The sequence below is a fragment of the Crassostrea angulata genome, chromosome 10 (assembly GCF_025612915.1).
Source record: "Crassostrea angulata isolate pt1a10 chromosome 10, ASM2561291v2, whole genome shotgun sequence".
Classification (NCBI taxonomy): domain Eukaryota; kingdom Metazoa; phylum Mollusca; class Bivalvia; order Ostreida; family Ostreidae; genus Magallana; species Magallana angulata.
In genome coordinates, this window is record NC_069120.1 from 1,802,557 (window position 1) to 1,825,017 (window position 22,461).

Consider the following 22,461-nt stretch of genomic DNA (forward strand, 5'->3'; position numbering starts at 1 on the left):
CTCACTCCTTATCTTTATTTATTTTTCTTGCTTATGTTGAGATGAATCAATTGTATCAGGCAGGTACCCCATAGGATTATCCCATGCATCATTATTTTTGGTCACCTCAGTCTCTCAGATGACCTATTGCTATCTGTTTTCATTAGTCATTGTGCATTTATTAATATTTGAACATTTTCAGTTTCTTCTCTGAAACCTGTTGAGGTCTGATGAAATTTTTTTTTGGTTGGGGGGGGGGGGGGGGGGGTTACCATTGGTCATAAAGTAAATACTAAATAAGCTTAAATTTATTTTGCAATTTATGTCAAATAAGTATTTTTTTGTGCAAGTGCCATGTTGCAGATTGTTGAATTCAATTTTATTTTTGTGAAAAAAGATTCATGCAAACTGAAATGATGTACATTATCAGTGAATGTTATACTAAAAATATTCAATTGCATTTCAAATATCATTACCATCTAGGTGTAAGAAAAGCATGGACAAAAGAAGAAGAAGAAGAAATGAAGAAATATTTTAAGACGTACTACGATGGTACTACGAAGAAAACTTGCCCAAGTAGAGCAGAATGCCAAAGAGCAATTGAGTTGAGCAAAAACAATGGTGGATACATACACCTGAGGAGTTGGGAAACAATAAAAAAAAAAGTTAACAATTTTCTTTTCAGCTCTGTCAAGAAGAAGTAAAAACAGATGTGCAAATATGACTGGAAACATTGGACATTAGGCTAGAACATATTTTTTTATCATGATTGTTTTGCATTCTTTTTTCAATGATTGTTTTGCAGTGTTCTATACCATTTTTTTTCCTAAACTCAGTTACAAAGTAATTGTAGACAATTCTGTTGTCAAAGCTAACTCTCTGGTTCCTGTTTAGTTAGACCAGATCTATACTGAGTTAAATTTTTTTGAATATAAAAATGGGACACAAGTCTATGTGATTAAAGTCAAGTTTTCTTTGTTGATTGTTGCCCTATTGGTCATTTATAAGGCGTCGAGAAAATGTCAGCTCGATGCCTGTGTGGCTGTTCCGGCCTTTGATTTATTTTTTGCTATGGTAGAGATAAAAGAATTACCTCTTCAAATAAATTGGTTAAATAAAGACATTTGCTTTACTTACGATTCATTGTTTCTGTTAATGAAATAGCCACGTTTTAAGACATGACATTGTCTGCAGAAAGGAAAGGAAAATTTATTTTAATGGGTTTGATGCGTCCTGTGCTTTTGGTACAATACCTGATATATTAAGGGAAAGTTGGCATTCTGCATAAATTATGGCATTGTCATTTATAAGCACTCCAGGAAATTTTTCGAAGAAATTGAAATGTGTTTTTAAAGTTTATAAGTAGACCAGAAAATTGGGTTTATTGGGGCCATTTATTTGTTTCAAAATTTTATTGTGTCATAATTCTAGAGGAAAAGAATAATCCACATAGAAAAGAGCTTAGGTTAGGTGCTAAAAGTTTCCACAGGTTAGGAGAGAAAGGGTAGTCCACAAAAATACTCTGGTTTCATCAATATTCGTTGAATACCAATTTTCGTGGATTTCGTTATTAAGTTGATCCATGAATTTAATGTTCATTGAAGTGCAATTTCTATTAACATTTTGTATTCATAGGGTCATTGGCCTTGAATTTACGTATCCTTGAAACTGTAATTTTCACTTTTTTCACGAAAATTGATACCCTTGAATATTAATGAAACCACAGTAGAGTAATTATCTGTATCTATTAGATTGAAGAGTAGGAGCTAAAAGTGTCCATAAGTTAGGGGGAAAAAAATGGTCCACAAATGAAGAGTTACTGTCTGTATCTATTAGATTGAAGATTAGGAGCTAAAAGTGTTCATAAGTTGGGAGGAAAAAAATAGTCCACAAATGAAGAGTTATTGTCTGTATCTATTAGATTGAAGATTAGGAGCTAAAAGTGTCCATAAGCTGGGAGGAAAAAAATAGTCCACAAATGAAGAGTTATTGTCTGTATTTATTAGATTGAAGATTAGGAGCTAAAAGTGTCCATAAGCTGGGAGGAAAAAAATAGTCCACAAATGAAGAGTTATTGTCTGTATTTATTAGATTGAAGATTAGGAGCTAAAAGTGTCCATTAGTTAGGGGGAAAATTTGGGGATTGAAGATTAGGAGCTAAAAGTGTCCATAACTTGGGAGGAAAAGAATAGTCCACAAATAAAGAGTTATTGTCTGTATCTATTAGACTTAAGATTAGGAGCTTAAAGTGTCCATAAGTTACGGGGAAAAGAAAAGTCCACAAATAAAGAGTTATTGTCTGTATCTATTAGACTTGAGATTAGGAGCTAAAAGTGTCCATTAGTTAGGGGGAAAAGGGTAATCCAGAAATAAAGAGTTAATGTATCTAAAAGTGTTCATTAGATGTGAGGATATATTGTTCAAAATTAAGAGTTAGATTTGTATTTGTCTATAGAACTCCTAGTAAAAAGTTGAGTTATGCTTTCACCAGTCAAGAATTTTTCTTATTTTACAACATTTGACAAAAGAAAGCTTTGTGGAGAGGTCATAATTGTAAAAGTCCCAGCAGGATTTGAACTTACGACTTAAAGAATCATTATCTGCACTCTAACCCATTGTGCTACGCTGTAGATGACAAGTGTAAGAAGGCAACAATTTATACTTGCATTTTTTTGTTTGTTTCGATAGGAAGTCCGTCACAATGGAGGTGTCCCATATCACCTTAATTGATGTTTATTTTACAGAAATTTGTTTATTTATTTATCTGTTTTATTCATTATTATTATTATCATAATTATATATAATTATTTAGGCTAAGCTAAGCAGTTAAATTATTCATTCGGTATTTTCAGCTGAAAATAAGTATAAGTATTCTCCGGGTAAGTCAAATGGATACTTACAAGTGTCATTTAATTGAAAGCTGAATTTTTTAATAATATTATTTAAAATGCCTTCTTTGGTGATTCATGTGGGATATGAAACGACATCGCAATGATCACTACCTTCACAACTAGCATAGCTCATCAAAAAAACATTTTATTTTTAATATTTTTACATCTTTCTTTTAACAAATAATGAATATTTTGATCGTAAAGTCTAAGTAAAAGTAACTAAATTATTTTTTATGTACATCAGTATGATAGATAAATAGCCAAATTGTCATATATGGTAATTTGAGTCTGACATGATTATTTCGCGCAGTCCGTGAATTTTATAATTTACACATTTCATTGATGATTTAAAAGGATTGGGCAACAGGCTAAGCATATGTAGACCCTTTATGGTTTTTTCGAGGTTGCTGAAAGTTTTGGAACAATCAATAAACTGGTTAGAACTGTATTTTGTATATTTCAGTCCTGTTAGTTTCAACAAGCTATGAATTGCAATTGGTTATCCTAAGAAATAAAGGAGAAATTACTTAGTAGTTGTAAAAATAATCAATGATTTTATGACGATTAAAAAGCTCATTAAATTTGGACATCTTCAAGCTCATGAATGATGGACTTATATTTTAACTGCTTAATGTCAACTGTTGGAACTGCTACATTTAGCACTTAATTATAAACTAAACTTTTAGCTCATAAAATTTTAACTCATAATTCCTTATTGTTGGTCTGTCTGTCTGTCCGTCCGTCTGTCCGTCTGTCTGTAGACGCAACTTTGTCCCCCCTATAGAATTTTTTATTACTGCATGGAACAGTTTGAAAATTTGTACATATGTTGAACACCATCTGAAGATGTGCACCTGCAATTTTTTTTAAGATCAGACAAGATTTAATGATTTTATGACAGTTTTCATTTTCCTTATTCTATATATTGTACACTAATGTTGAAAAGTAAGGGAGGTAATCCTTACAGATTTTATTAATTAATTAATAGAAAACACTCTAAAATATATTTATATAAATACATCCAGATGGAGTTTTTTGTCTTTATGTCTTAATTAATAAAAAAAAATTTTTTTTTTTAAAGTATTCTATCAACTGACAATGCAAAGTTTTTGTTTGTCAATGATAAATTCTTAGGAGCTAATGAGAACATCAAAGACAAGTGTGGCTGAATTCATTTGTCCCAAGGGAGCCATTATCTGAGCCATGGTTCAGATGGAGCATGTGTTTAGGGGAAATTGATAATCTGTAAAATGGGTGATGGTTTTGGGGCTATTTTAAAACTGTTTCATGTAAACCAAAAGGTCTATCATTATAAGGAAATAAATAATATAATTATTAATAAAGAAGTTAAACTATTTTTAGAGGTTGTTTAAATTTATTTGTCAAGTAATTTGATGAAGTGACCCTATTGGGCATTAATTTAAATGAAATTCAAAATTACTGATATGATTGTAGTGTTTTGGCAATTTAAAATTGTTTGTAATATTAAATTTTCTTTTTTACATATTTTTACATAGTATGGTAATTATGGTAATGTTTTGGGAGTTTATTAAATTTAACAAGCTCATCAAAGAAAATCATAGTCCTATGGGATCAATTTTCTGATATGGAGTTCAATTGTGCCATAGGAGAAAGTGAGGAAAATTTGAAACAACTAATTGCATCTGTCAAGACTCTTATAAAGCCCTATTTACACGATGTGATTACTGTTATAGATATGTATTTACAGTGAAATTCTGACAATTTTGATTTTTCTTTGTTAACTACTTTTTTTTTTTTTTACAATTCTAGAATTTTTTTTTTTTATGTGTTCCAAACCTTAATTATTATTCAATTCAATTATTTGTCCCATTTGAAATTAGCCTAGCGGGGGTATTAGTCCCATTAGGACAGTTCTAGTTATTTATTAGTGCACTCAGATTAGCAAATATTGATTATTATTTATTAGTGCACTCAGATTAGCAAATATTGATTATTATTTATTAGTGCACTCAGATTAGCAAATACTGATTATTATTTATTAGTGCACTCAGATAAAATCAAGCAATGGTTATACATGTACATGGTTTATTCCATAAGATGTAGGCATCAATAACAATATATCATGTATAATTTTAAAATACAAACATATCAAGCTATATTTTGACATTAAATGACCTTACTATTAGTCATTAATAAAAAAAAAAATCATATAATTATGCATTTTTGAAAATAACATTATTGTTAAAAATAAATAGACAATTACTTGCAATAGCATGTTTTAAAGTTGTTCACTACTTACATTCATTGTATAAGCTTGTTCAAATAATTATGATTTCATTTTTTGAATTTAATTGAAAAATCCACATTGAGTAAAAAATAATTAAAGATATTTTAACAAATTACTGATGAATCTGTCTAAAAAAATACATGTAATTTAACGACAATAACTTATGAAAAAAACCTCTTAAATTGAAAACTTTTTTCAATAATGTGCCATGGAAAAATGAACAACATTCAGAATTGAGTTATTGATAATAACTTTAACAATAAAATCCATTGAAAAACTATGAAAATGCATAAATCTGTATTAGAGGATATGAATTTCTAGTAATCACTCCTCCTCACACAGTATAGACTGTTCATTTTCACTGTCATCAAGTTCCTCTGGCACTGGAATGTCTTATGCATCTAGTGAATACTTACTGCTGTCACAGTTTTGATCAAAAATCTTGTCGGTAAAAACCATGATTCCAAGATACCATATAGGAGCTGTGACATGGGAACATGTTCCAACAACGCGAGGTCCAACTTTGTACCGACAATTCCAACGGACCACATTTACGGGATTATATTGAATCTATACTCTAACATAACATTTTGACGAAATGTGTCTTGACTGGATTTTAGCACACGTACAATAAGTTGTCATCAATATTGCAAACAAATACTTCAAAGATGCCACCTTCAGCCAGATGTTCTCAAACATAGCATGGTGCAAGTTTCATCTGATAAACAAAGAAAAAAAACATTTATTAGGGTTTAGCTAGTAAACATGTTACCTCCCTTTAAAGTAGCCTTATCCTACCTGTTGGACAGGTGTAAACGGAATATCACACAAAGGTGTGGATCCCATCACAGGTGTGGGTGTAGGCAGGTGGCTCTGTAAGTGTCGTTGTGGTCAGCGACCATCCACCACAGTATCACAATTTAATGAAATCTTGCTGATGTTTTGAAAATGATAAAAGGCAGTTAAACATCAAGGAGAAGCATTTACATGTACATGTACATGTACTAGTCATACGGAAAAAAATCGGAAAGAAAGTCTGGCATCTTTTATGTGACCAAAGTAATTCAACATTGATTGATTACTTGTGCCCTTCTCCCTATTTATTTAACACAGTACAGGACTAGCTGTAAATTGACTTCAATAAAATAGAAATTTAGAGGTTCAATGATATTCCACAGAAATGAAATGCATTTGAACCTTATCTCTTTTAAAGTCGAGCTTCTTGGTTGGTAATCAAGTTGTCTTCCCTGCATTAAGATAAGATTTCTGAAATCATCTTAAAATTACATTATTATACCGATGCATGGTTTGTTTAATATATATCAAGACCTGGGCTATTTATAAAAAGGTAGTTAATAATGTGTTTGTCTTTTACAAAAGGCGCATTTCTCTCTCCTTCAAATTCAAATAAAAGCATGTTAATATTTGCTATGCACAAAACGTTTTTCCTTTCTAAGAAAGACATGGATACAATTTAATTCTAGATTTTAAACCACCTGCAATCTTTACATGACTCAGGGTCAGAGCAAAATAAACCTTATACATGTATCACTCGTCCACATGCCTATCATGTAGGTCAGTCTGTATGAATGGTCATGGTGTACCCATTGTTAACTTTTAGGGAAGGGAATGTAGTATGAGATAGACTGAATGACCACCCATCTCTATTCATAGTATGCTTTATATAAATATCGTTGTTATACTCTATGCTTGTTGAATACTTATTAGGTCTTTCCACCTTTCAGGTGAAAGACCTCTTGTTTTCTTTATGTTTTTTCTTCTTCTTCTTCTTCTTCTTTTTTTCTATTTAGCTCGGGGTGACTTTTTTATTATTAGAGTTATCCAAACAATTTAAACTTTATGTAATTGCTCATTAAAAGTTATGGTACCAATTGACCCTGTGTCAAAGAACTCCCAGAACTTACAGAGTTATTGCCCTTTGAGAAGAAAATGCTTGTTATCGCTACTCCTCTGAAACCATAAGAGATACGGATTTGGAACTTTTACCAATGTCTTCATTACACTTAGATGGTTCTTCAATCTATTCATACCAAAAGGATTTGAGGCCCCCTTGTAGTAGTTATTGCCCCTGAAAGTATTTAAATTTCCATAAAATCACTTCCAATTTTTTTATTATTTATCATAGAGACTTCGGACCACTTGGGATGGAAGAGTCTACCTTGGCCGAACAAAATGACATAAAGGTCAAAGGTCAAGGTCATTTGAGAAGCTGTTAATTAACGAGTTTTTATATCTCTTTTGTTTAGGGTGGTAGAGAAAAACATTTTTATGGATGTAGTAGGACATCTTAAGACATTTTAAAATATAGCCCCTTGGCTCATACCTTTGAATAATTACAGAGTTATAGCCCCTATTGTACGAAATGCTTGTTATCGCTACTCCTCTGAAACTATAAGAGATAAAGACTTGGAACTTTTACCAATGTATTCAGTATACTTGGAGGGTTCTTCAATCTATTCATACCGAAAGGATCTGAGGCCCTCTTCTAGTAGTTATTCCCCCTGAAAGTTTTTAATTTTCTATTAAATCATTTCCAACTTTTTTATTATTTGTCGTACAGACTTCGGACCACTTGGAATAGAAGCGTCTACCTTGGCCAAACAAAATGACATAAAGGTCAAAGGTCAACGTCATTTAGAAGTCTTTTAATTAATGAATTTTCATATCATTTGAAATACAGAATTATAGTAAGGGTTTCAATAGCTTGCTGGATTGCGCAATAAGGTATTCAATTGGGTCAGCCAGGTATCACATCAAGTCCTGTGGCTACTCAAGTGGAACTTGTTATTCATTTTGTACAAAGACAGCTAGCCTGTAGAACACTCTCTTCTATTGTTAGCTTTACTGTTTATACGATTGTGTAAAGAATATTCACTTGGCTCAGTTTTGTTCATAGTAAGTGGAAAAAAATTCAGAAAAGTAATTAGATAAATCTTTACCGATATATACAACATGGAATTTTTAAAAGAAATGGCTTGATAATAATAAAAATAAAAAATCTCTTTTAAAACCATTTATCAATTAATGGCCTTGTGGTTTTCCCATTTTATAGTACAACATATATCATAGGTATAGTAATGTTTTGTAAATCTTATAGAGCAATCTAGCAATTCATTAAAATATTAGGTGGAAAGACCTCTAATTGTTCTCGAACAATTAGCCTACTAGTTTTTAATTTGTATTTTTTATAGAAATGTTGTTGTTTTTTCTATTCTTATTAAAATTGAGAGAAAGGAGCAAAGTATATTTTACAGATTATAAGAAATAAGATGTAATAAAATTATTTTAGTTCCATTCCATCTGCTGTAGGAATCTTGATCTCACATTTGTCAATGAAGAACACACAAACTTATAGAAAGTTGTTTAACCCAGTGTTTCAATAGCCAGAAGTGGTTTACATTTAGTTGTCATTTGTTTTGTTTACTCATTCTATCGTTAATTACTTTATACGACCTTTGAGTTAACATGAAGATATTTTTGTTCCTGATTTGATGATAGTCACTTTGTTATGATATGATTGCAGTGTACTCGACAGTAACTTACGACTGAAACATACAGCTAAGTTCCTGAACAGTAAAATGTAGTTATAGCATAAACTTGTATAAACCAGTGTACCTTATACCGCTAAAACAAGATTGTCCGGATAACAGCTGATCTTATCCTTAGATAATGAACTGCCCCAAGGAAATGTACATGTTCATATGTTAATGTTAGATGTGAAACAGCAGTGTTCCTTAAAATCAATTATTTAAAAAATTTTATCCATTAATTTCAACAAAAATCAATGATTTTTGGTATTTTTTATAAATTGATTTTGATATTTTCAACTCCAATAATTTTTTTCTAAATTTAAAAAAAATTAACATTTTATTACAATCATTAACGTTTTATAATCTTTTCAACAGAATGTATTAAGTTTTTATCTATTGATTTAGTAAGTGACATTGGTACCTGAATGCTGCAGTATGACTTGTTTCTATAAATAGAACATTGTGCTTATAGCTATAGTCCTTTTCACTGTATCACACGCCATGGGGGCTGGGTGATTGTGCTGAATTTATGCTCCTCATACTGTGTCGACTTTTGATGCAGTGAGTGTGTCACGTACAGCTTTCTATATATACTTCTACATACAGTAACTATGTGGACTATTTATCGGCCATTTAATACATGCATGCACAACAGGATTTTATACCTGAGCGCTTACACACCAGTAAACAAGATAAGGCAAGCAGTTGGATTAAGCAGGCCAATTAAAGTCTTCAGAGGTGGAAACTTGTGTCCATTGCAATATCAAGAAGATAATTAATATTGTGTAACACTTTGTCATTCAGTGGATTATCATTCATGTGACACAAGTTGGAACCCTCTATGGGCCCCAAGACCACGGCTCAGTGGTTCAAGTAGTGTGTCTTATTCAATGACAAACTTTTTCTGGGCTGGTAGAAAATAAGTAAGGGGAGGAATTCCCATCAACTAAAACAGTCTACATACTGAAAGTGAAACTGTGGTTTGTGTTGCAGTGTTGATACTGAGGCTACCTGGATATAGTGATTAAATATTATAATCTAGTGCCGACGAGTATTGGGAGTATAGTGAACTAGGGATTGAGACTATCAGACCATGTGTAGTTGTAATTCTGTTTGGATTATGTTGATATAATGTCCTTGTATTAAGATAGAGAAGATCATTGAGTGAGGAGTATATATTACACGTTGTCTCGTTGTGTGGATTCTTGTGAGATAAAATGCCAGTTCGGGACAGGTTACTAGAGTTTGAAGCCAAGAGGGATCAGTATGAAAGGGAAAGTATGCGAGGAAAGAAAGGGAAAAAATCAAAGAAAGAAGAAGAAGATGATCTGTCTTTGCCTGGGTTTCTGGAGAAAGTGAAGGGAATGGAAGGAAAGCTGGCCCTGCTTAAAGCAGATGTCAGCGAACTCAAGAAAATGCAGAACACTTTGTACTGCGCCCCCAAAGTGTTAGAATCAGACCTCCAGAAGATGGAGAACTTGGCTGAGCAGATTCTGTCCAGCTCCATCACTATCAGAAAAGACATAGAACTGTTGTCGTCTGCTGGCACGGACCAAAAGTCCCAGAAAAAAGGACTGATTATGTCAAACGCTGAACAGAGGGTCCAGAGCCTGCAGATAGAAAGACTTTCACATGAACTGCGAACAACCATGAATGACTTCCGTAGCAGCCAAGCCAGTTATTTGGAAAGAACTAAGGCCAGGCTAAACAAACAGAGACAAATCGTGGGGGACCCTCAATATGATGTGAACACAAACTCTGTACACCTCGACATGAACTTTCAGAACCCATCTGCCGTTTTCATTGATCCATATTTTCAGGAATCCCAGAAAGCCATCTCAGAGCTTCAAGATCTCCAGGACCGAGAGAGAGAACTGAACGACCTTGAGAGCCAAATTCACGAGGTCAACATGTTGTTCAAGGAGATGCATGGCATGGTACAAGACCAGGGCAAAATGGTAGACAATATTGAGAAACACGTAGAGCAGGCGGTTAGTGAGGTTCAGAGTGGAAATCAGCAACTGGAGGAGGCCCAGAAGAGTCAGTGTGCCGCACGGAAGAAAAAGATCATCTGTTTCTCCATCCTCATCACCGTTATTGTCATTGTTGTCATCATCATTGTCATAACCATGACTGACAATAGTGATTCAGGATAAAACATTGATTCAGAGATTCCTAACATTCATACATCATGGACCATGTGCATTGAAGAAAGTCATAATAAAAACACACTTAATTTATATGCAGGTATAAGTCTTGTTCTTTTACTATTTCAAATTAAACTTGTCACTAAACTTCCTGAAGGCATAAGATTCACAGGTGATAAAATCAGAAGGGTGTATGAGTCACAGAGGACACTAGGGGAAAACTTTACGTCTCCATGTGTATCATGGGGTTCTGACTGTCAATACTCGGGGGGAACTTTGGGTCTGTGTGTGTCTCCGTGTGTATCATGGGGTCCTGACTGTCAACACTCGGGGGGAACTTTGGGTCTGTGTGTGTCTCCGTGTGTATCACAGGGTCCTGACTGTCAACACTCGGGGGAACTTTGGGTCTGTGTGTGTCTCCAGTGTATATCACGGGGTCCTGACTGTCAGTGAAGGCTGTGGGTGTCTTAACAACTGACTGGATAAACCAGTGTTCTGTGAACAGGAAGCTACCCAGAAATGAGTGTGTACTATTGTACACGTTTACAAACTTTTGTTAACAAAGGCACAGTAAACTGATCCAAAGGTTGACATTTAGACAGTGTATATAAATATAAGTCTTGTGGTTGCCTGTCTGTCTGTCAGCTTGTCTCCCCATCTGTGTCTGTCTGTCTGTTTGTCTACTATCTCAATGTCTGAGCTGTTTAGACTGCTTGCTGGCTGTATATTAACTATTGCTTAAAGGCCAAAAGTTTTATATTTACGTATTATGAGAGTGGTGCTATATTTCATTAAGTTCTTGAGTTCTTTCATGAGACGTTAATGTAAGTGTTTATAACAACACCAGATCCTCGGATCTTGTAACTAAACAATTCATGACAGACCTGGCAGATACAACATGGAATGATCTTTTGTATAGAAATGTAAATATATCAGAAAATCAAACTGTACTGATATATATCATCTCAATTTATGACTGTCTACTAAGTACTATGTTTCTGTAGTTTAGTAAGTGTTATTTTTAAAATGCATTGTAATATGTAAGACATATTCTTATTCTTATTCTTTATTTTGAAAAATGAAGCTAAGACCATGTGTTGATAAAGGACCGTGTACCTGAGATCTGCAGATGTTACACGTAATATCGACAGAAAACAACGGTCTTCTTTGCTTTTAAAATTGATCTGAGGTGCATTTTATTCAGATTAATCAATAGTGTAAATCTGCTACAGGGCTGTTCCTGGGATACCTTAGAGCTAACAAAGCAATTTATGATATTTTTGTGTGCAGATTCTGTCCCCATATGTCACTGTATGGAAACATTGTGATGTTCTGTTCAACTGGTATAATAAACAAGATAAAGGAGAAACCATTGTCTGCATGGTTAGGAAACTTGTAATGTGACATGCACCCTAGTGTTAGTTACACTACATGCATTCTAGTGTTGGTTACACGACATCCACCCTAGTGTTGGTTACATGACATGCACCCTAGTGTTGGTTACATGATATCCACCCTAGTGTTGGTTAAATGACATCCACCCTAGTGTTGGTTACATGACATGCACCCTAGTGTTGGTTAAATGACATGCACCCTAGTGTTTGGTTACATGATATGCACCCTAGTGTTGGTTACACTACATGCACCATGGTGTTGGTTAAATGACATGCACCCTAGTGTTGGTTACATGACATGCATCCTAGTGTTGGTGACATTATATTACATGCACCCTAGTGTTGGTAACATTACATGCACCCTAGTGTTGGTAACATTACTTGCACCTTTTGTTAGTTACATTACATTTTATGCATCCCATAGTTGGTTACACTACATGGACCCTAGTGTTGGTTACATTATATTACATGGACCCTGGTGTTGGTTATGTTATATTACATTCACCCTAGTGTTGGTAACATTCATCAACCCTAGTGTTGGTAACAGTACATGCACCCTAGTGTTGGTTACATTAAATGCACTTTTTGTTGGTTACATTACATCACATGCATCCCAGAGTTGGTTACATTACATTATATGCATCCCAGAGTTGGTTACACTACATGGATCCTAGTGTTGGTTACATTATATTACATGCACCCTAGTGTTGGTTATGTTACATACATTCTGATGTTGGTTACACTACATGCATCTTAGTGTCACATATTTAGTAATATGTTCATGGTTATGTTTTTTACATTGTTGTTTTTATTCTGGTGTATTGCAATAATTGAATTGCTGACTTGTCATTTCTAAGACATGGAATGAAGTAGTTGTCGTAAGTGATGATACTAGAGTTGTCTGCTCCTACAACGATAGTCCTCTGGTTGATTAATCTATTCACCATATACCATTATATTTATACCATCCATGATTATGATGGAAGTTAGGCGAGAAGGAGGACAATCCTCTGTATCTGTAATTTCTTTTACAGTGTTGGGATATGGAACAGAAAAAGATAAACCCTAAGTAATGACAATAAACATCAAACATTCAATTCAAAATATGCTATTATTTAAAATTAGTAATTTTTCAGTGTTATGCAACGTGTGCAACAAAGCCCAGAGCATATGATGATGAAGCACACCTCACAGAAACAGAAATTTACATTTACATTTTCATGGTTTACAAATGATGTGAACTTCATTTGAATCAGATTAATCAATACCTCAAATCTGTTACCGAGTAAAGGTCATCAGAAACTTATGATTTTAACAAAGCAAACTATTGTTGCGTCTGAACAAACATGGTCTGTTTCCACTTAATATTTTACAAATATAAGTAATCATGCATTCAACTTCAAAATAAACAAACATGTGCAGATCTAGGGGAGGGGGGTGGGTCAGGGGGGTCCAGACCCCCTCCCCATCAAACCTGCTGGTATGATAAGTCTGCATATAGCTTAAACTTTAATGATGTATAAGACTTGAAAAAATATTATTTTTTGCCAGATATAGCAGATCAATTTTTGTACAGGACGACAATAATTCAATTTTGTTCCAATTAAGGCTTCTCAGCGGCTTTTCCCACAAAAATATGGCAAACAGAAATTTTAAAAACCATGATAATTTTTGTCATTTTGGTAGAAAATAACATTTTCGTAAAAAAAAAAATTCAGCATGAAAATTGCAGCTCGTATTGCTTAAGCTAATTTCCCAGTCCTATCCATAACTCAGGTTTTGAATTACGGTGAACAAGTGTTTTATTTTCATCTAAGTCCTAGAGGCCCCTTGACTGCATATCTCTGGTTCAAATTGAACTTTTACGTGTTAAGTGCTTAGTTTAGATTTCAAAATTTGAAGAAAAACAGTGGCCTAAATTATATTTCTGTCAGACGGGAAAAAAGCGTCAATTCATTCTTGACCTTGATAAAATTTTGTCTAGTGAAGTAAATGTAGGAAAGATTTATACATGTACATAGTATATAGTAGTGGGAGAGGACAAAAATAGGCTGTGTCTGCTGTCCAGTGCTACTGCATCACGGAAATAAATTTAAAGACAAACAAACAAGGATAAGGTTTTTTGTGAAATAAATAAATAACTTAATTTAAAAAAACCATGAGTGTAAGGAAGCTCTTTATAAAGGAAAATGCTTTTATTATCGAGAACATCAAACATTTCCTTAAACCCGGTAAAAAGTAACAGTAATAATAAGCTCAGGTTAGTTAAAATTTTGCAATTTTATATTGATTGATGTTTTGAGTTGATGAAAAGTTAACACATACTGTTAGAGGGTTTTTTTTGCAGTGATATATTTCTGTCGTATTTCACATATGGTAGTTAAAGATTTGCCTCATCTTAAAATATGCAGTAACACACTATTTTATCTTAATTACCATTTCAAGTAACGGTATTTTCATTTTAAGGATAGATGCAACATTCCTCAGTTTTAGATAATTTCCCTTTATAGATTATTTCTTCCTTATTTGCATTAAAACCTGTTTATGTCCCAAAACTCAGGATGCATTTCCATGCTAATTTTTTAGTTAGAATATTTTGAATTTTACTACGGTATATATTTTCAATTGAAACTTTACATCCAAATAGAAAAAATTGTATGACATGAAAATATAATTTTGGAATAAGTGGTGGAAATCTCCATATTGCAGAGATAGGGAAAAAAGGAAATATTGGAAGATAGGTTGCGTCTGACTTTCATTTGCCTACTGAAAATAGAGAAATTAAGGCAAATAAAATGACTAAAATGATAAAATTCAAGCTGTGATATATCTCATTGTTATATGAGATGTATGACCAAAATAAATACTGTATTTACTGCAAGATCAGTTTAACTTTATAGGTCAGAGAATTCAACGGCTTTAAGTACATCATGGAGGAGGCAATCACTGGTGACTTTGCCCTGGTCAAAGCTTACAAGGCAGACAAACTGGGCAACCTCATCTTCAGGTATAACATCACCTCCTAACTGATAAACTCTCCTTCATCATAGCTGTTAACCTCTCACTTATCCTAACTGTTAACCTCTCACTTATCCTAACTGTTAAACTCTCTCTTATCCTAACTGTTGATTTGATTTGAACATATTTTATTGTATGCATATATATAAGATACCGGTACATATACAAATGGTTTGGACACACTGTTAAACTCTCCTTCATCCTAACTGTTAACCTCTCCCTTATCTCTCACTTATCCTAACTGTTAAACCCTCCTTCATCCCATCCTAACTGTTAAACCCTCCTTCATCCTAACTGTTAAACCCTCCTTCATCCCATCCTAACTGTTAAACCCTCCTTCATCCTAACTGTTAAACCCTCTTCATCCTAACTGTTAACTTCTCCCTTATCCTAACTGTTAAACTCTCCTTCATCCTAACTGTTAACCTCTCACTTATCCTAATTGTTAAACTCTCCTTCATCCTAACTGTTAAACTCTCCTTCATTCTAACTGTTAATCTCTCCCTATCCTAACTGTTAATCTCTCCTTAATCATAACTATTAAACCCTCCTTGATAATAATTGTTAACTTCTCCTTCATCATAACTGTAAACTTCTCCTTTATCCTAACTGTTAAACCCTCCTTCATCCTTACTGTTATACTCTCCTTCATCCTAACTGTTAACCTCTCCTTCATCCTAACTGTTAATCTCTCCTTCATCCTAACTGTTAATCTCTCCTTCATCCTAACTGTTAATCCATCCTTCATCCTAACTGTTAATCTCTCCCTTATCCTAACTGTTAACCTCTCCTTCATCTCAATTGTTAACTTCTCCTTCAGATAAATAAACTCTATTCCTTTCTGTAATATTATAATCTTCCTTTACATAAAGAAGCAACCTCACTTTCATAAAAAATTTTCAAGATTTCCTTCAGTTGGATCATTAATCTCCCCTTCAGGTAAATTACAGTCGAACTTTGTTATCTCATATTAAAAACTTCAAGATATCCAAGTATTCAAGATATTGAGGGAAGAATACTTAAAAATAAGTGGTTGGGAGGTACAAATTACTTTGACATATCCATTGTACCAGGTATTTGAGTTATCAGTGTTCGAGATATCAAAGTTTAACTAAATTTACATTCTTCTGAAGGTAAAATATCAATTTACTGAGGAAAATTATCAGATAAATCATCAGTTGTACTTTTAAGTTCTGATAGATGAACAGATTCAATACCCTATTTTCTGGAAATAAAATATCATCTGAAGTCGGATGAGTAACTCAATTCATAATACATCTCTTTTGAATGAGATATTATCATAAATGATGAAATGAAGCCAAAGACAGTCGAAAAATCTTTAGAACAATGTTTGCAGGAAGACTGCCCGTAACTTCAACCCTCCGATGTGTAAGGCGGGCCGCATCACAATCGCTGAGGTGGAGGAGATTGTGGAGGTTGGGGAAATCCCCCCGGAGGACATCCATGTACCTCACGTCTACGTCCAGAGGGTCATCAAGGGACCCAGCTACGAGAAGAGGATTGAGGTAGGTCACATGGGCTGATGTATGAAATAGGTAATGTAGGCCAGTATAGGGGTCATAGGGTTCAGTATACAAGTTCTTTCATGCGTTGTGCTTGTTTTCTTTGTTATGTTAAAACCAAAAAAACCTCATAATTATGGGGGAAAATACATGAATTCAAATATATATATTCAATTTATAAAGAGTTGTCTTTCTTTTGAGACGACGACTGAAAAATGTTTTGTAATATATAAGAAAATACTAGAAATACTAGTAAGTATATATAATGTTAATGATATTTATTTCAATATAAGTTATTAAATCCATAAAAGGACTCTATGATTTCGAATGCGAAAATTAGTTAAACTGGACATGCAATACTCTCTTATCATGTATGTTCGATAATTGCTGAGATACTTCTGCTTGACATTAATTTTGATATGCATGTACTAATACTAGTACATGTACTTGGATAATTGAATCACCATGAATTCAAAATGTTATGCACACACAGTGATGAGACGGATTTCTCATTGAGTGATCTCCCTTACAGAGGATGACAACAAGAACGGAAGGTCAGAGTGACCCGGAGGCGAACGATGCCGCCGCTGAAATGAGGAACAGAATCATCAAACGAGCCGCGCTGGAGTTCCACGACGGAATCTATGGTATTTTGTCAATCTGTGGTATCTTCAGTGATTGTCTGATTGTAGTCTTACAAAAGTTACAATTCATCGACATTTTACAGGTTTTTTGCACATCTACAGTTTATAGATATTATAGCTACAGGTATATATTACATTAAATTTCAGCCAATCTTGGTATTGGGATGCCGATGTTAGCCAGTAACTACATACCTCCGGGAATGACCGTCCATTTACAGAGTGAGAACGGAATCATGGGACTCGTAGGTTCTTCATTTCTCTCATAGATAAAATCCAATTCTATAACACTTAACATTGTAAATTCAGTAGTGTTACATTAATGAAATGGTAGTAAGAATATTTAAAAGCATGGCCTATAAGATTTTCAAGATGCTCATCAGAAGTTCAGATATGCTGTAAAACCATAAAAATTCATTGTGGCTCAATTATCATTAATTTTATGAGTACCACAGAAATTTCAATCTTCAACAAATTATGAAATCTTTTTAATTCTTAAAAGTGAATCCAAGAAATATGTGACCACAAACCTGCAAGACACTGGCAATCCATGAAAATTGGCCCCTACAAATTCAAATGATTTCCCAGTATTTAGAATTGATAAATGTCTGTTTGAGAAACTATACCAGTACAGCTATCTTCTGTTGACAGGGCCCCTACCCACTGCCCAACGAGGTGGACCCCGATTTGATCAATGCTGGGAAACAAACCGTTACCAACATCCCGGGAAGCTCTTTCTTCTCCAGCGACGATTCCTTTGCCATGATCCGAGGGTATGTGTACTCAACTTGTTCAATATCATTCACCCACAGGTGCCCAACATTAAAGATTTTTCTCTTAATAATAGAATTATCCCCTGTACTATAATAATAATTCCTACATGTATAATTAATATAATTATTGCAGTGGGGATAATTTTATTATTAAGAAAAAATTTTTAACGTTGGGCGCCTGTGCTTACACCATAATTTGATGGTACGTTTGGTCATGTAAACTTACTCATATACCATGATCTGTGTATATGTGTGTTCTTGTATGCTTATATCATAAACCACGATGCGAGGGTGCATGTGGTAGTATAAATTTATGCCTCATGTTCAATGCTATGAAGGTACATCCACATGAAGATTTAATAAGATAGTTGATAAGTTTGTGTGAATTTGTTCAAAACTTTGTTGTGTAAAACTTTATCCCTTTCCATTCCAGAGGCCACATAAATCTCACCATTCTTGGTGCATTACAAGTTTCACGCTATGGAGACCTGGCCAACTGGATGATTCCGGTACATCAAAAAAATGTTGAAATCATTATTAACATTTATTTCTAAATGCTTGCAAACCTTAAATGATTTTAGTACCGTAATTAAGTAATAGTAATTACTATGCTCACTTCACCCTTTTTCAATCACCAAAATTTTACTTAATTTCATTCAACTTACTTTAAAGAGACAGTACTGCGCATATGCATCTTATCAAAAAACCGACTTGAAAAAATTTTCCGATCGGGTTCGGTATTTTTGTACTACTCATGAATGTATAAACTTTCAGAAAATTACAAAGTTCGTCATGCAATAAATCTAATTATTTCATTAAAATTAATAATTACGTATAACCTATCACATAAATACACCGCAACGTGTTCGGGGTTCAGCCTTCTATACTATTACGCATGCGTATTTACTGTAAACAAAACACATGCAGGGCTCGCGAAGAATCTCCTGGACAGGTTTGTTGATAAAAATATGTCTTTACTACTTCTCATAGGTAATAACTGTTGAAAGTTTTTAAAATAACCACATGTATTTTTCGTGTTTATCGTTTGAGTTGCTACAACCTAAATTTATTTTTACAAATGAGGCCCCTTGAGGGGTTTTTTGACATATTTATGTCTATTCATTTTAAAATGAACCTAAATTTGTAAACCATTTATAAATTATCGAGTAAGTAAGGATGAGTTTCATTTAGAGAATCGCTTTAACCTCGTTTTTCATGATGACCGTAGTGGGACGAAGATCTTGTAGTTTTCAGCACGTGTCAATTACTGTCAATCAAAGTCCACGTGGTACAAATAAACGATATAGATTATTCAGGTTTGTACGACCCTTGAATTTCCGGAAGCTCATAATTACGTTAATTAAGTATGTGAAAGGGATTTTCATGTATTTCAACTATTCTAATAAATGTTATTTCTTATTTCCTAACTATACAATAGGTAAATCTGAAGTTATTCACACATGTGTTTTCAGCTGTACTGTCTCTTTAATCTTGACCCCTCATTTTCATTACCTGTCAGTAGAAAATCTGACATCACTGTGGACACATAAAATTCTTAATAATTAAGAGCATCACTTAATTATGATAGAATAAATAGAGACTGCTGATTGGATGAGGAAGTGTGTTTTATTTAATGTGTTGTATGACCTTGATTTCAGGGTCGTCTGGTGAAGGGGATGGGTGGAGCTATGGATCTCGTGTCCAGTCACAAAACCAAGGTCATCGTAACCATGGAGCACCAGGACAAGGTCAGACTAGCTTCTCCCCGGACGATTGCTGCGTGTATCAGAATAAACCTTGTGTGATTTATTACATTTTGTGTTTCTTACAGAAAGGAAATAGCAAGATTGTGGACAATTGTAATCTGCCATTGACTGGCAAGAACTGTGTTGACATGATCATCACTGACAAAGTAAGATTACAGATCTGGTTAAACAGTAACTAAAGGTTGTAAAAGTACCGATAGTTATGGTACAAATACTTTCATTGGATGTCACAGAACAAGCATACCAAAATGTATTCATCTTATATTGACTTCCCTTAATATGAATAATGTATTACAGATTTTTTAAAGTCAATTTATAATGCATTTATTAATCATCATTGAAAATTTACAAATCTGTTAGAATTCATTTTCTTCAGAATTTTATTTTCATTCCTGAGCAAGTTTTCTATGTATAAATAATGATTAAATGAGTGACTGTGTAATTGGAAATGGAGTGATAACTTTGTTGCCTACAGATGTGGAGCAGGTTTGTGTGTCCGTTTTGAATGTTCTCAGTTCTCGGTCACTAACCCTCTCCCCTTTCTGTGTTATAGTGTGTGTTTGAGGTGGACAAAGAAAAGGGACTCGTCCTTACAGAGATTGCGGAGACGGAGGATATTCCAAGCATTGTTGGAGCCACCAGCTGTGAATTTGTGGTATGAATGTAACAGCATCAAATTCTCTCAACTCGAGATATCAACTGTCAAACTATGTAAACAAAGAATTAAAGGCCAGAGATAAATATCCACCAAATTCTGCATGTGTGACTATTGGCCTGGACTAGTGTTATTTCTGCTTTCTGCAGTGAAAATTAATCATTGCGGGTCAATTCTCAATCAGACACTTTCCGAATCAACATGATGTGTGTAATATTTGGTTTACTCTATGACACAATCATAACTTTGAATGTGAAAGTACCTTGTTATATTGCCAATCAAATATACAAAATGTACCATAAATTATTAAGGCTTACTAAGCAAACTGACTGGAAGGTTCGACTGAAAAAAAGGAAATAAAGAATCATATGTTGGACCATGTGTAAAGGTCTTTTTTCCTATTCTACATGTAAAAGATCGATTGTTAGAATTTATCAGAAATGTTGAATAATCCATCGTCATTTTGTTTTCCAGGTGGCACCCGAGGTGAAACCAATGGGACAGATTAAATCATAGAGGAAGGGAGATAACTCACTGCTCATATTGTCATGTTTGTGTGTCTGTTATAAACTGATCGCCTTGCAGTGGAGGATAACACAGTGACACGTATAGGACCATAGTGATGTGTCTAGACTGTGAAGGGTATACAGTGACTAGACACTGTCAGAAACACACATTTCATCAGATCTGAGACAATCCTCTGGGAGTACTTGGAACAACTTTCTGTGATGGGTCTTGGAACAGCCTTCCTTCCCTTGCATTATAACAATGCTGTTCAGTTCACACTGAATTCCAGAGAAAGATCCAACACTGCCTAGCATAGCTGATACAACCTGATGTCAAATAAGTTATGTGTATTTACCAGTATTTACTGGAGCAACTGTTTTTTTATTTTATGAAGGGAAATCTATTTTTCACTGCAGGGCATTAATGAAAATCCATGAAATCATGTATAACAGCATAAACATATCTGTTTCCATCTTACAACCAGTATTGTACTCTTACTTTGTATTTACTTTTCTATTTTGCACTCAATGTCGTTGTGTGAAGCAGATTTACAACACAATTTATATTAAAATAATGTTTGATATTGGTAAAGTCTACATATTTATTGTGTGGCTCTTGTGTTTTATAACACTTTACAGATATTTATTTTTGAATCATATTTTTATAGCCTTTAAAAGTTCCAAATTAACGATAAAATTGCTGACACATGATATGAAATCATATCAAATATTTTTTTAATCAGATTCTAAAACAAAAAATTTGGGTTATAAAGAATCATAGTTCACATGTGGGCGATTGCATGAAATAATTGTATCAAAAGAATTTTGTGGAAAAATATTGTTGCAAAATACCTGTAAAACTTTATGCAACACTTGTAGAAGACATTGATTTAAACCTGAAATATTGTTTTGTTTCTGAATAAAATGTGATAGTTTTAATATTCATTTTTCATTGTATCAAAAAAAGGCCCTGCATGAGTATCAGGTCTTCTTAGACCTTATAGGAAGTTATTTATTTCACTTTTAACAATCAAACATTTACCATTGACATTGCAATGGTTATGTGAAACAGCCCATGATAACCATTGTTATTGCGATGTGGCACAGTCCATGTTAATGCTGGTGTTACGATGACTACATGGTTTAACCCTTACCTTTAGGGCAGGGCAGCAGTGAATTTGCTCATTACTAATGAGAGGCCCAGGGCCCACATTGCTCGCCGAAACAACTGTTTTTGTATCTCTTTCGACATTTTTAGATATGAAACTCTTTTACTGTAAAACTTACAAAATTTTTACTGTATTCTATGTCTGTATACTTAAAACAATATAGAAAAGAAAGATTATTG

The 22,461-nt window shown here is 33.8% G+C and overlaps 3 protein-coding genes across 4 annotated transcripts in view; all 3 read left to right on the plus strand.

Moving 5' to 3' along the window:
* Positions 1 to 1,116, plus strand: part of LOC128166411 (uncharacterized) — a 29,944-nt gene extending 28,828 nt beyond the window's left edge. For both annotated transcript variants that reach the window (XM_052831562.1, XM_052831563.1), the window contains one exon: positions 463 to 1,116. In XM_052831562.1, the coding sequence (XP_052687522.1) occupies positions 463 to 683 (221 nt within the window). In that variant the 3' untranslated portion in view covers positions 684 to 1,116. The remainder of the gene's footprint in view (positions 1 to 462) is intronic.
* Positions 1 to 22,052, plus strand: part of LOC128166412 (succinyl-CoA:3-ketoacid coenzyme A transferase 1, mitochondrial-like) — a 68,390-nt gene extending 46,338 nt beyond the window's left edge. The window contains exons 6-15 of the mRNA XM_052831564.1: positions 15,132 to 15,238; positions 16,607 to 16,775; positions 17,305 to 17,419; positions 17,564 to 17,658; positions 18,065 to 18,186; positions 18,620 to 18,695; positions 19,845 to 19,934; positions 20,018 to 20,098; positions 20,506 to 20,607; positions 21,082 to 22,052. Of these exons, the coding sequence (XP_052687524.1) occupies positions 15,132 to 15,238; positions 16,607 to 16,775; positions 17,305 to 17,419; positions 17,564 to 17,658; positions 18,065 to 18,186; positions 18,620 to 18,695; positions 19,845 to 19,934; positions 20,018 to 20,098; positions 20,506 to 20,607; positions 21,082 to 21,123 (999 nt within the window). The 3' untranslated portion in view covers positions 21,124 to 22,052. The remainder of the gene's footprint in view (positions 1 to 15,131; positions 15,239 to 16,606; positions 16,776 to 17,304; positions 17,420 to 17,563; positions 17,659 to 18,064; positions 18,187 to 18,619; positions 18,696 to 19,844; positions 19,935 to 20,017; positions 20,099 to 20,505; positions 20,608 to 21,081) is intronic.
* Positions 9,157 to 10,930, plus strand: LOC128166414 (syntaxin-like). The gene has a single exon (XM_052831566.1). It carries the CDS (start codon positions 9,908 to 9,910, stop codon positions 10,844 to 10,846), a length of 939 nt encoding a protein of 312 aa, XP_052687526.1. The 5' UTR covers positions 9,157 to 9,907; the 3' UTR covers positions 10,847 to 10,930.
* Positions 22,053 to 22,461: the final 409 nt, after the last annotated feature.

Excerpts from the sequence above, each read along its gene's own strand:
- LOC128166414 (XM_052831566.1), top strand. The coding sequence starts at position 9,908 with ATGCCAGTTCGGGACAGGTTACTAGAGTTTGAAGCCAAGAGGGATCAG.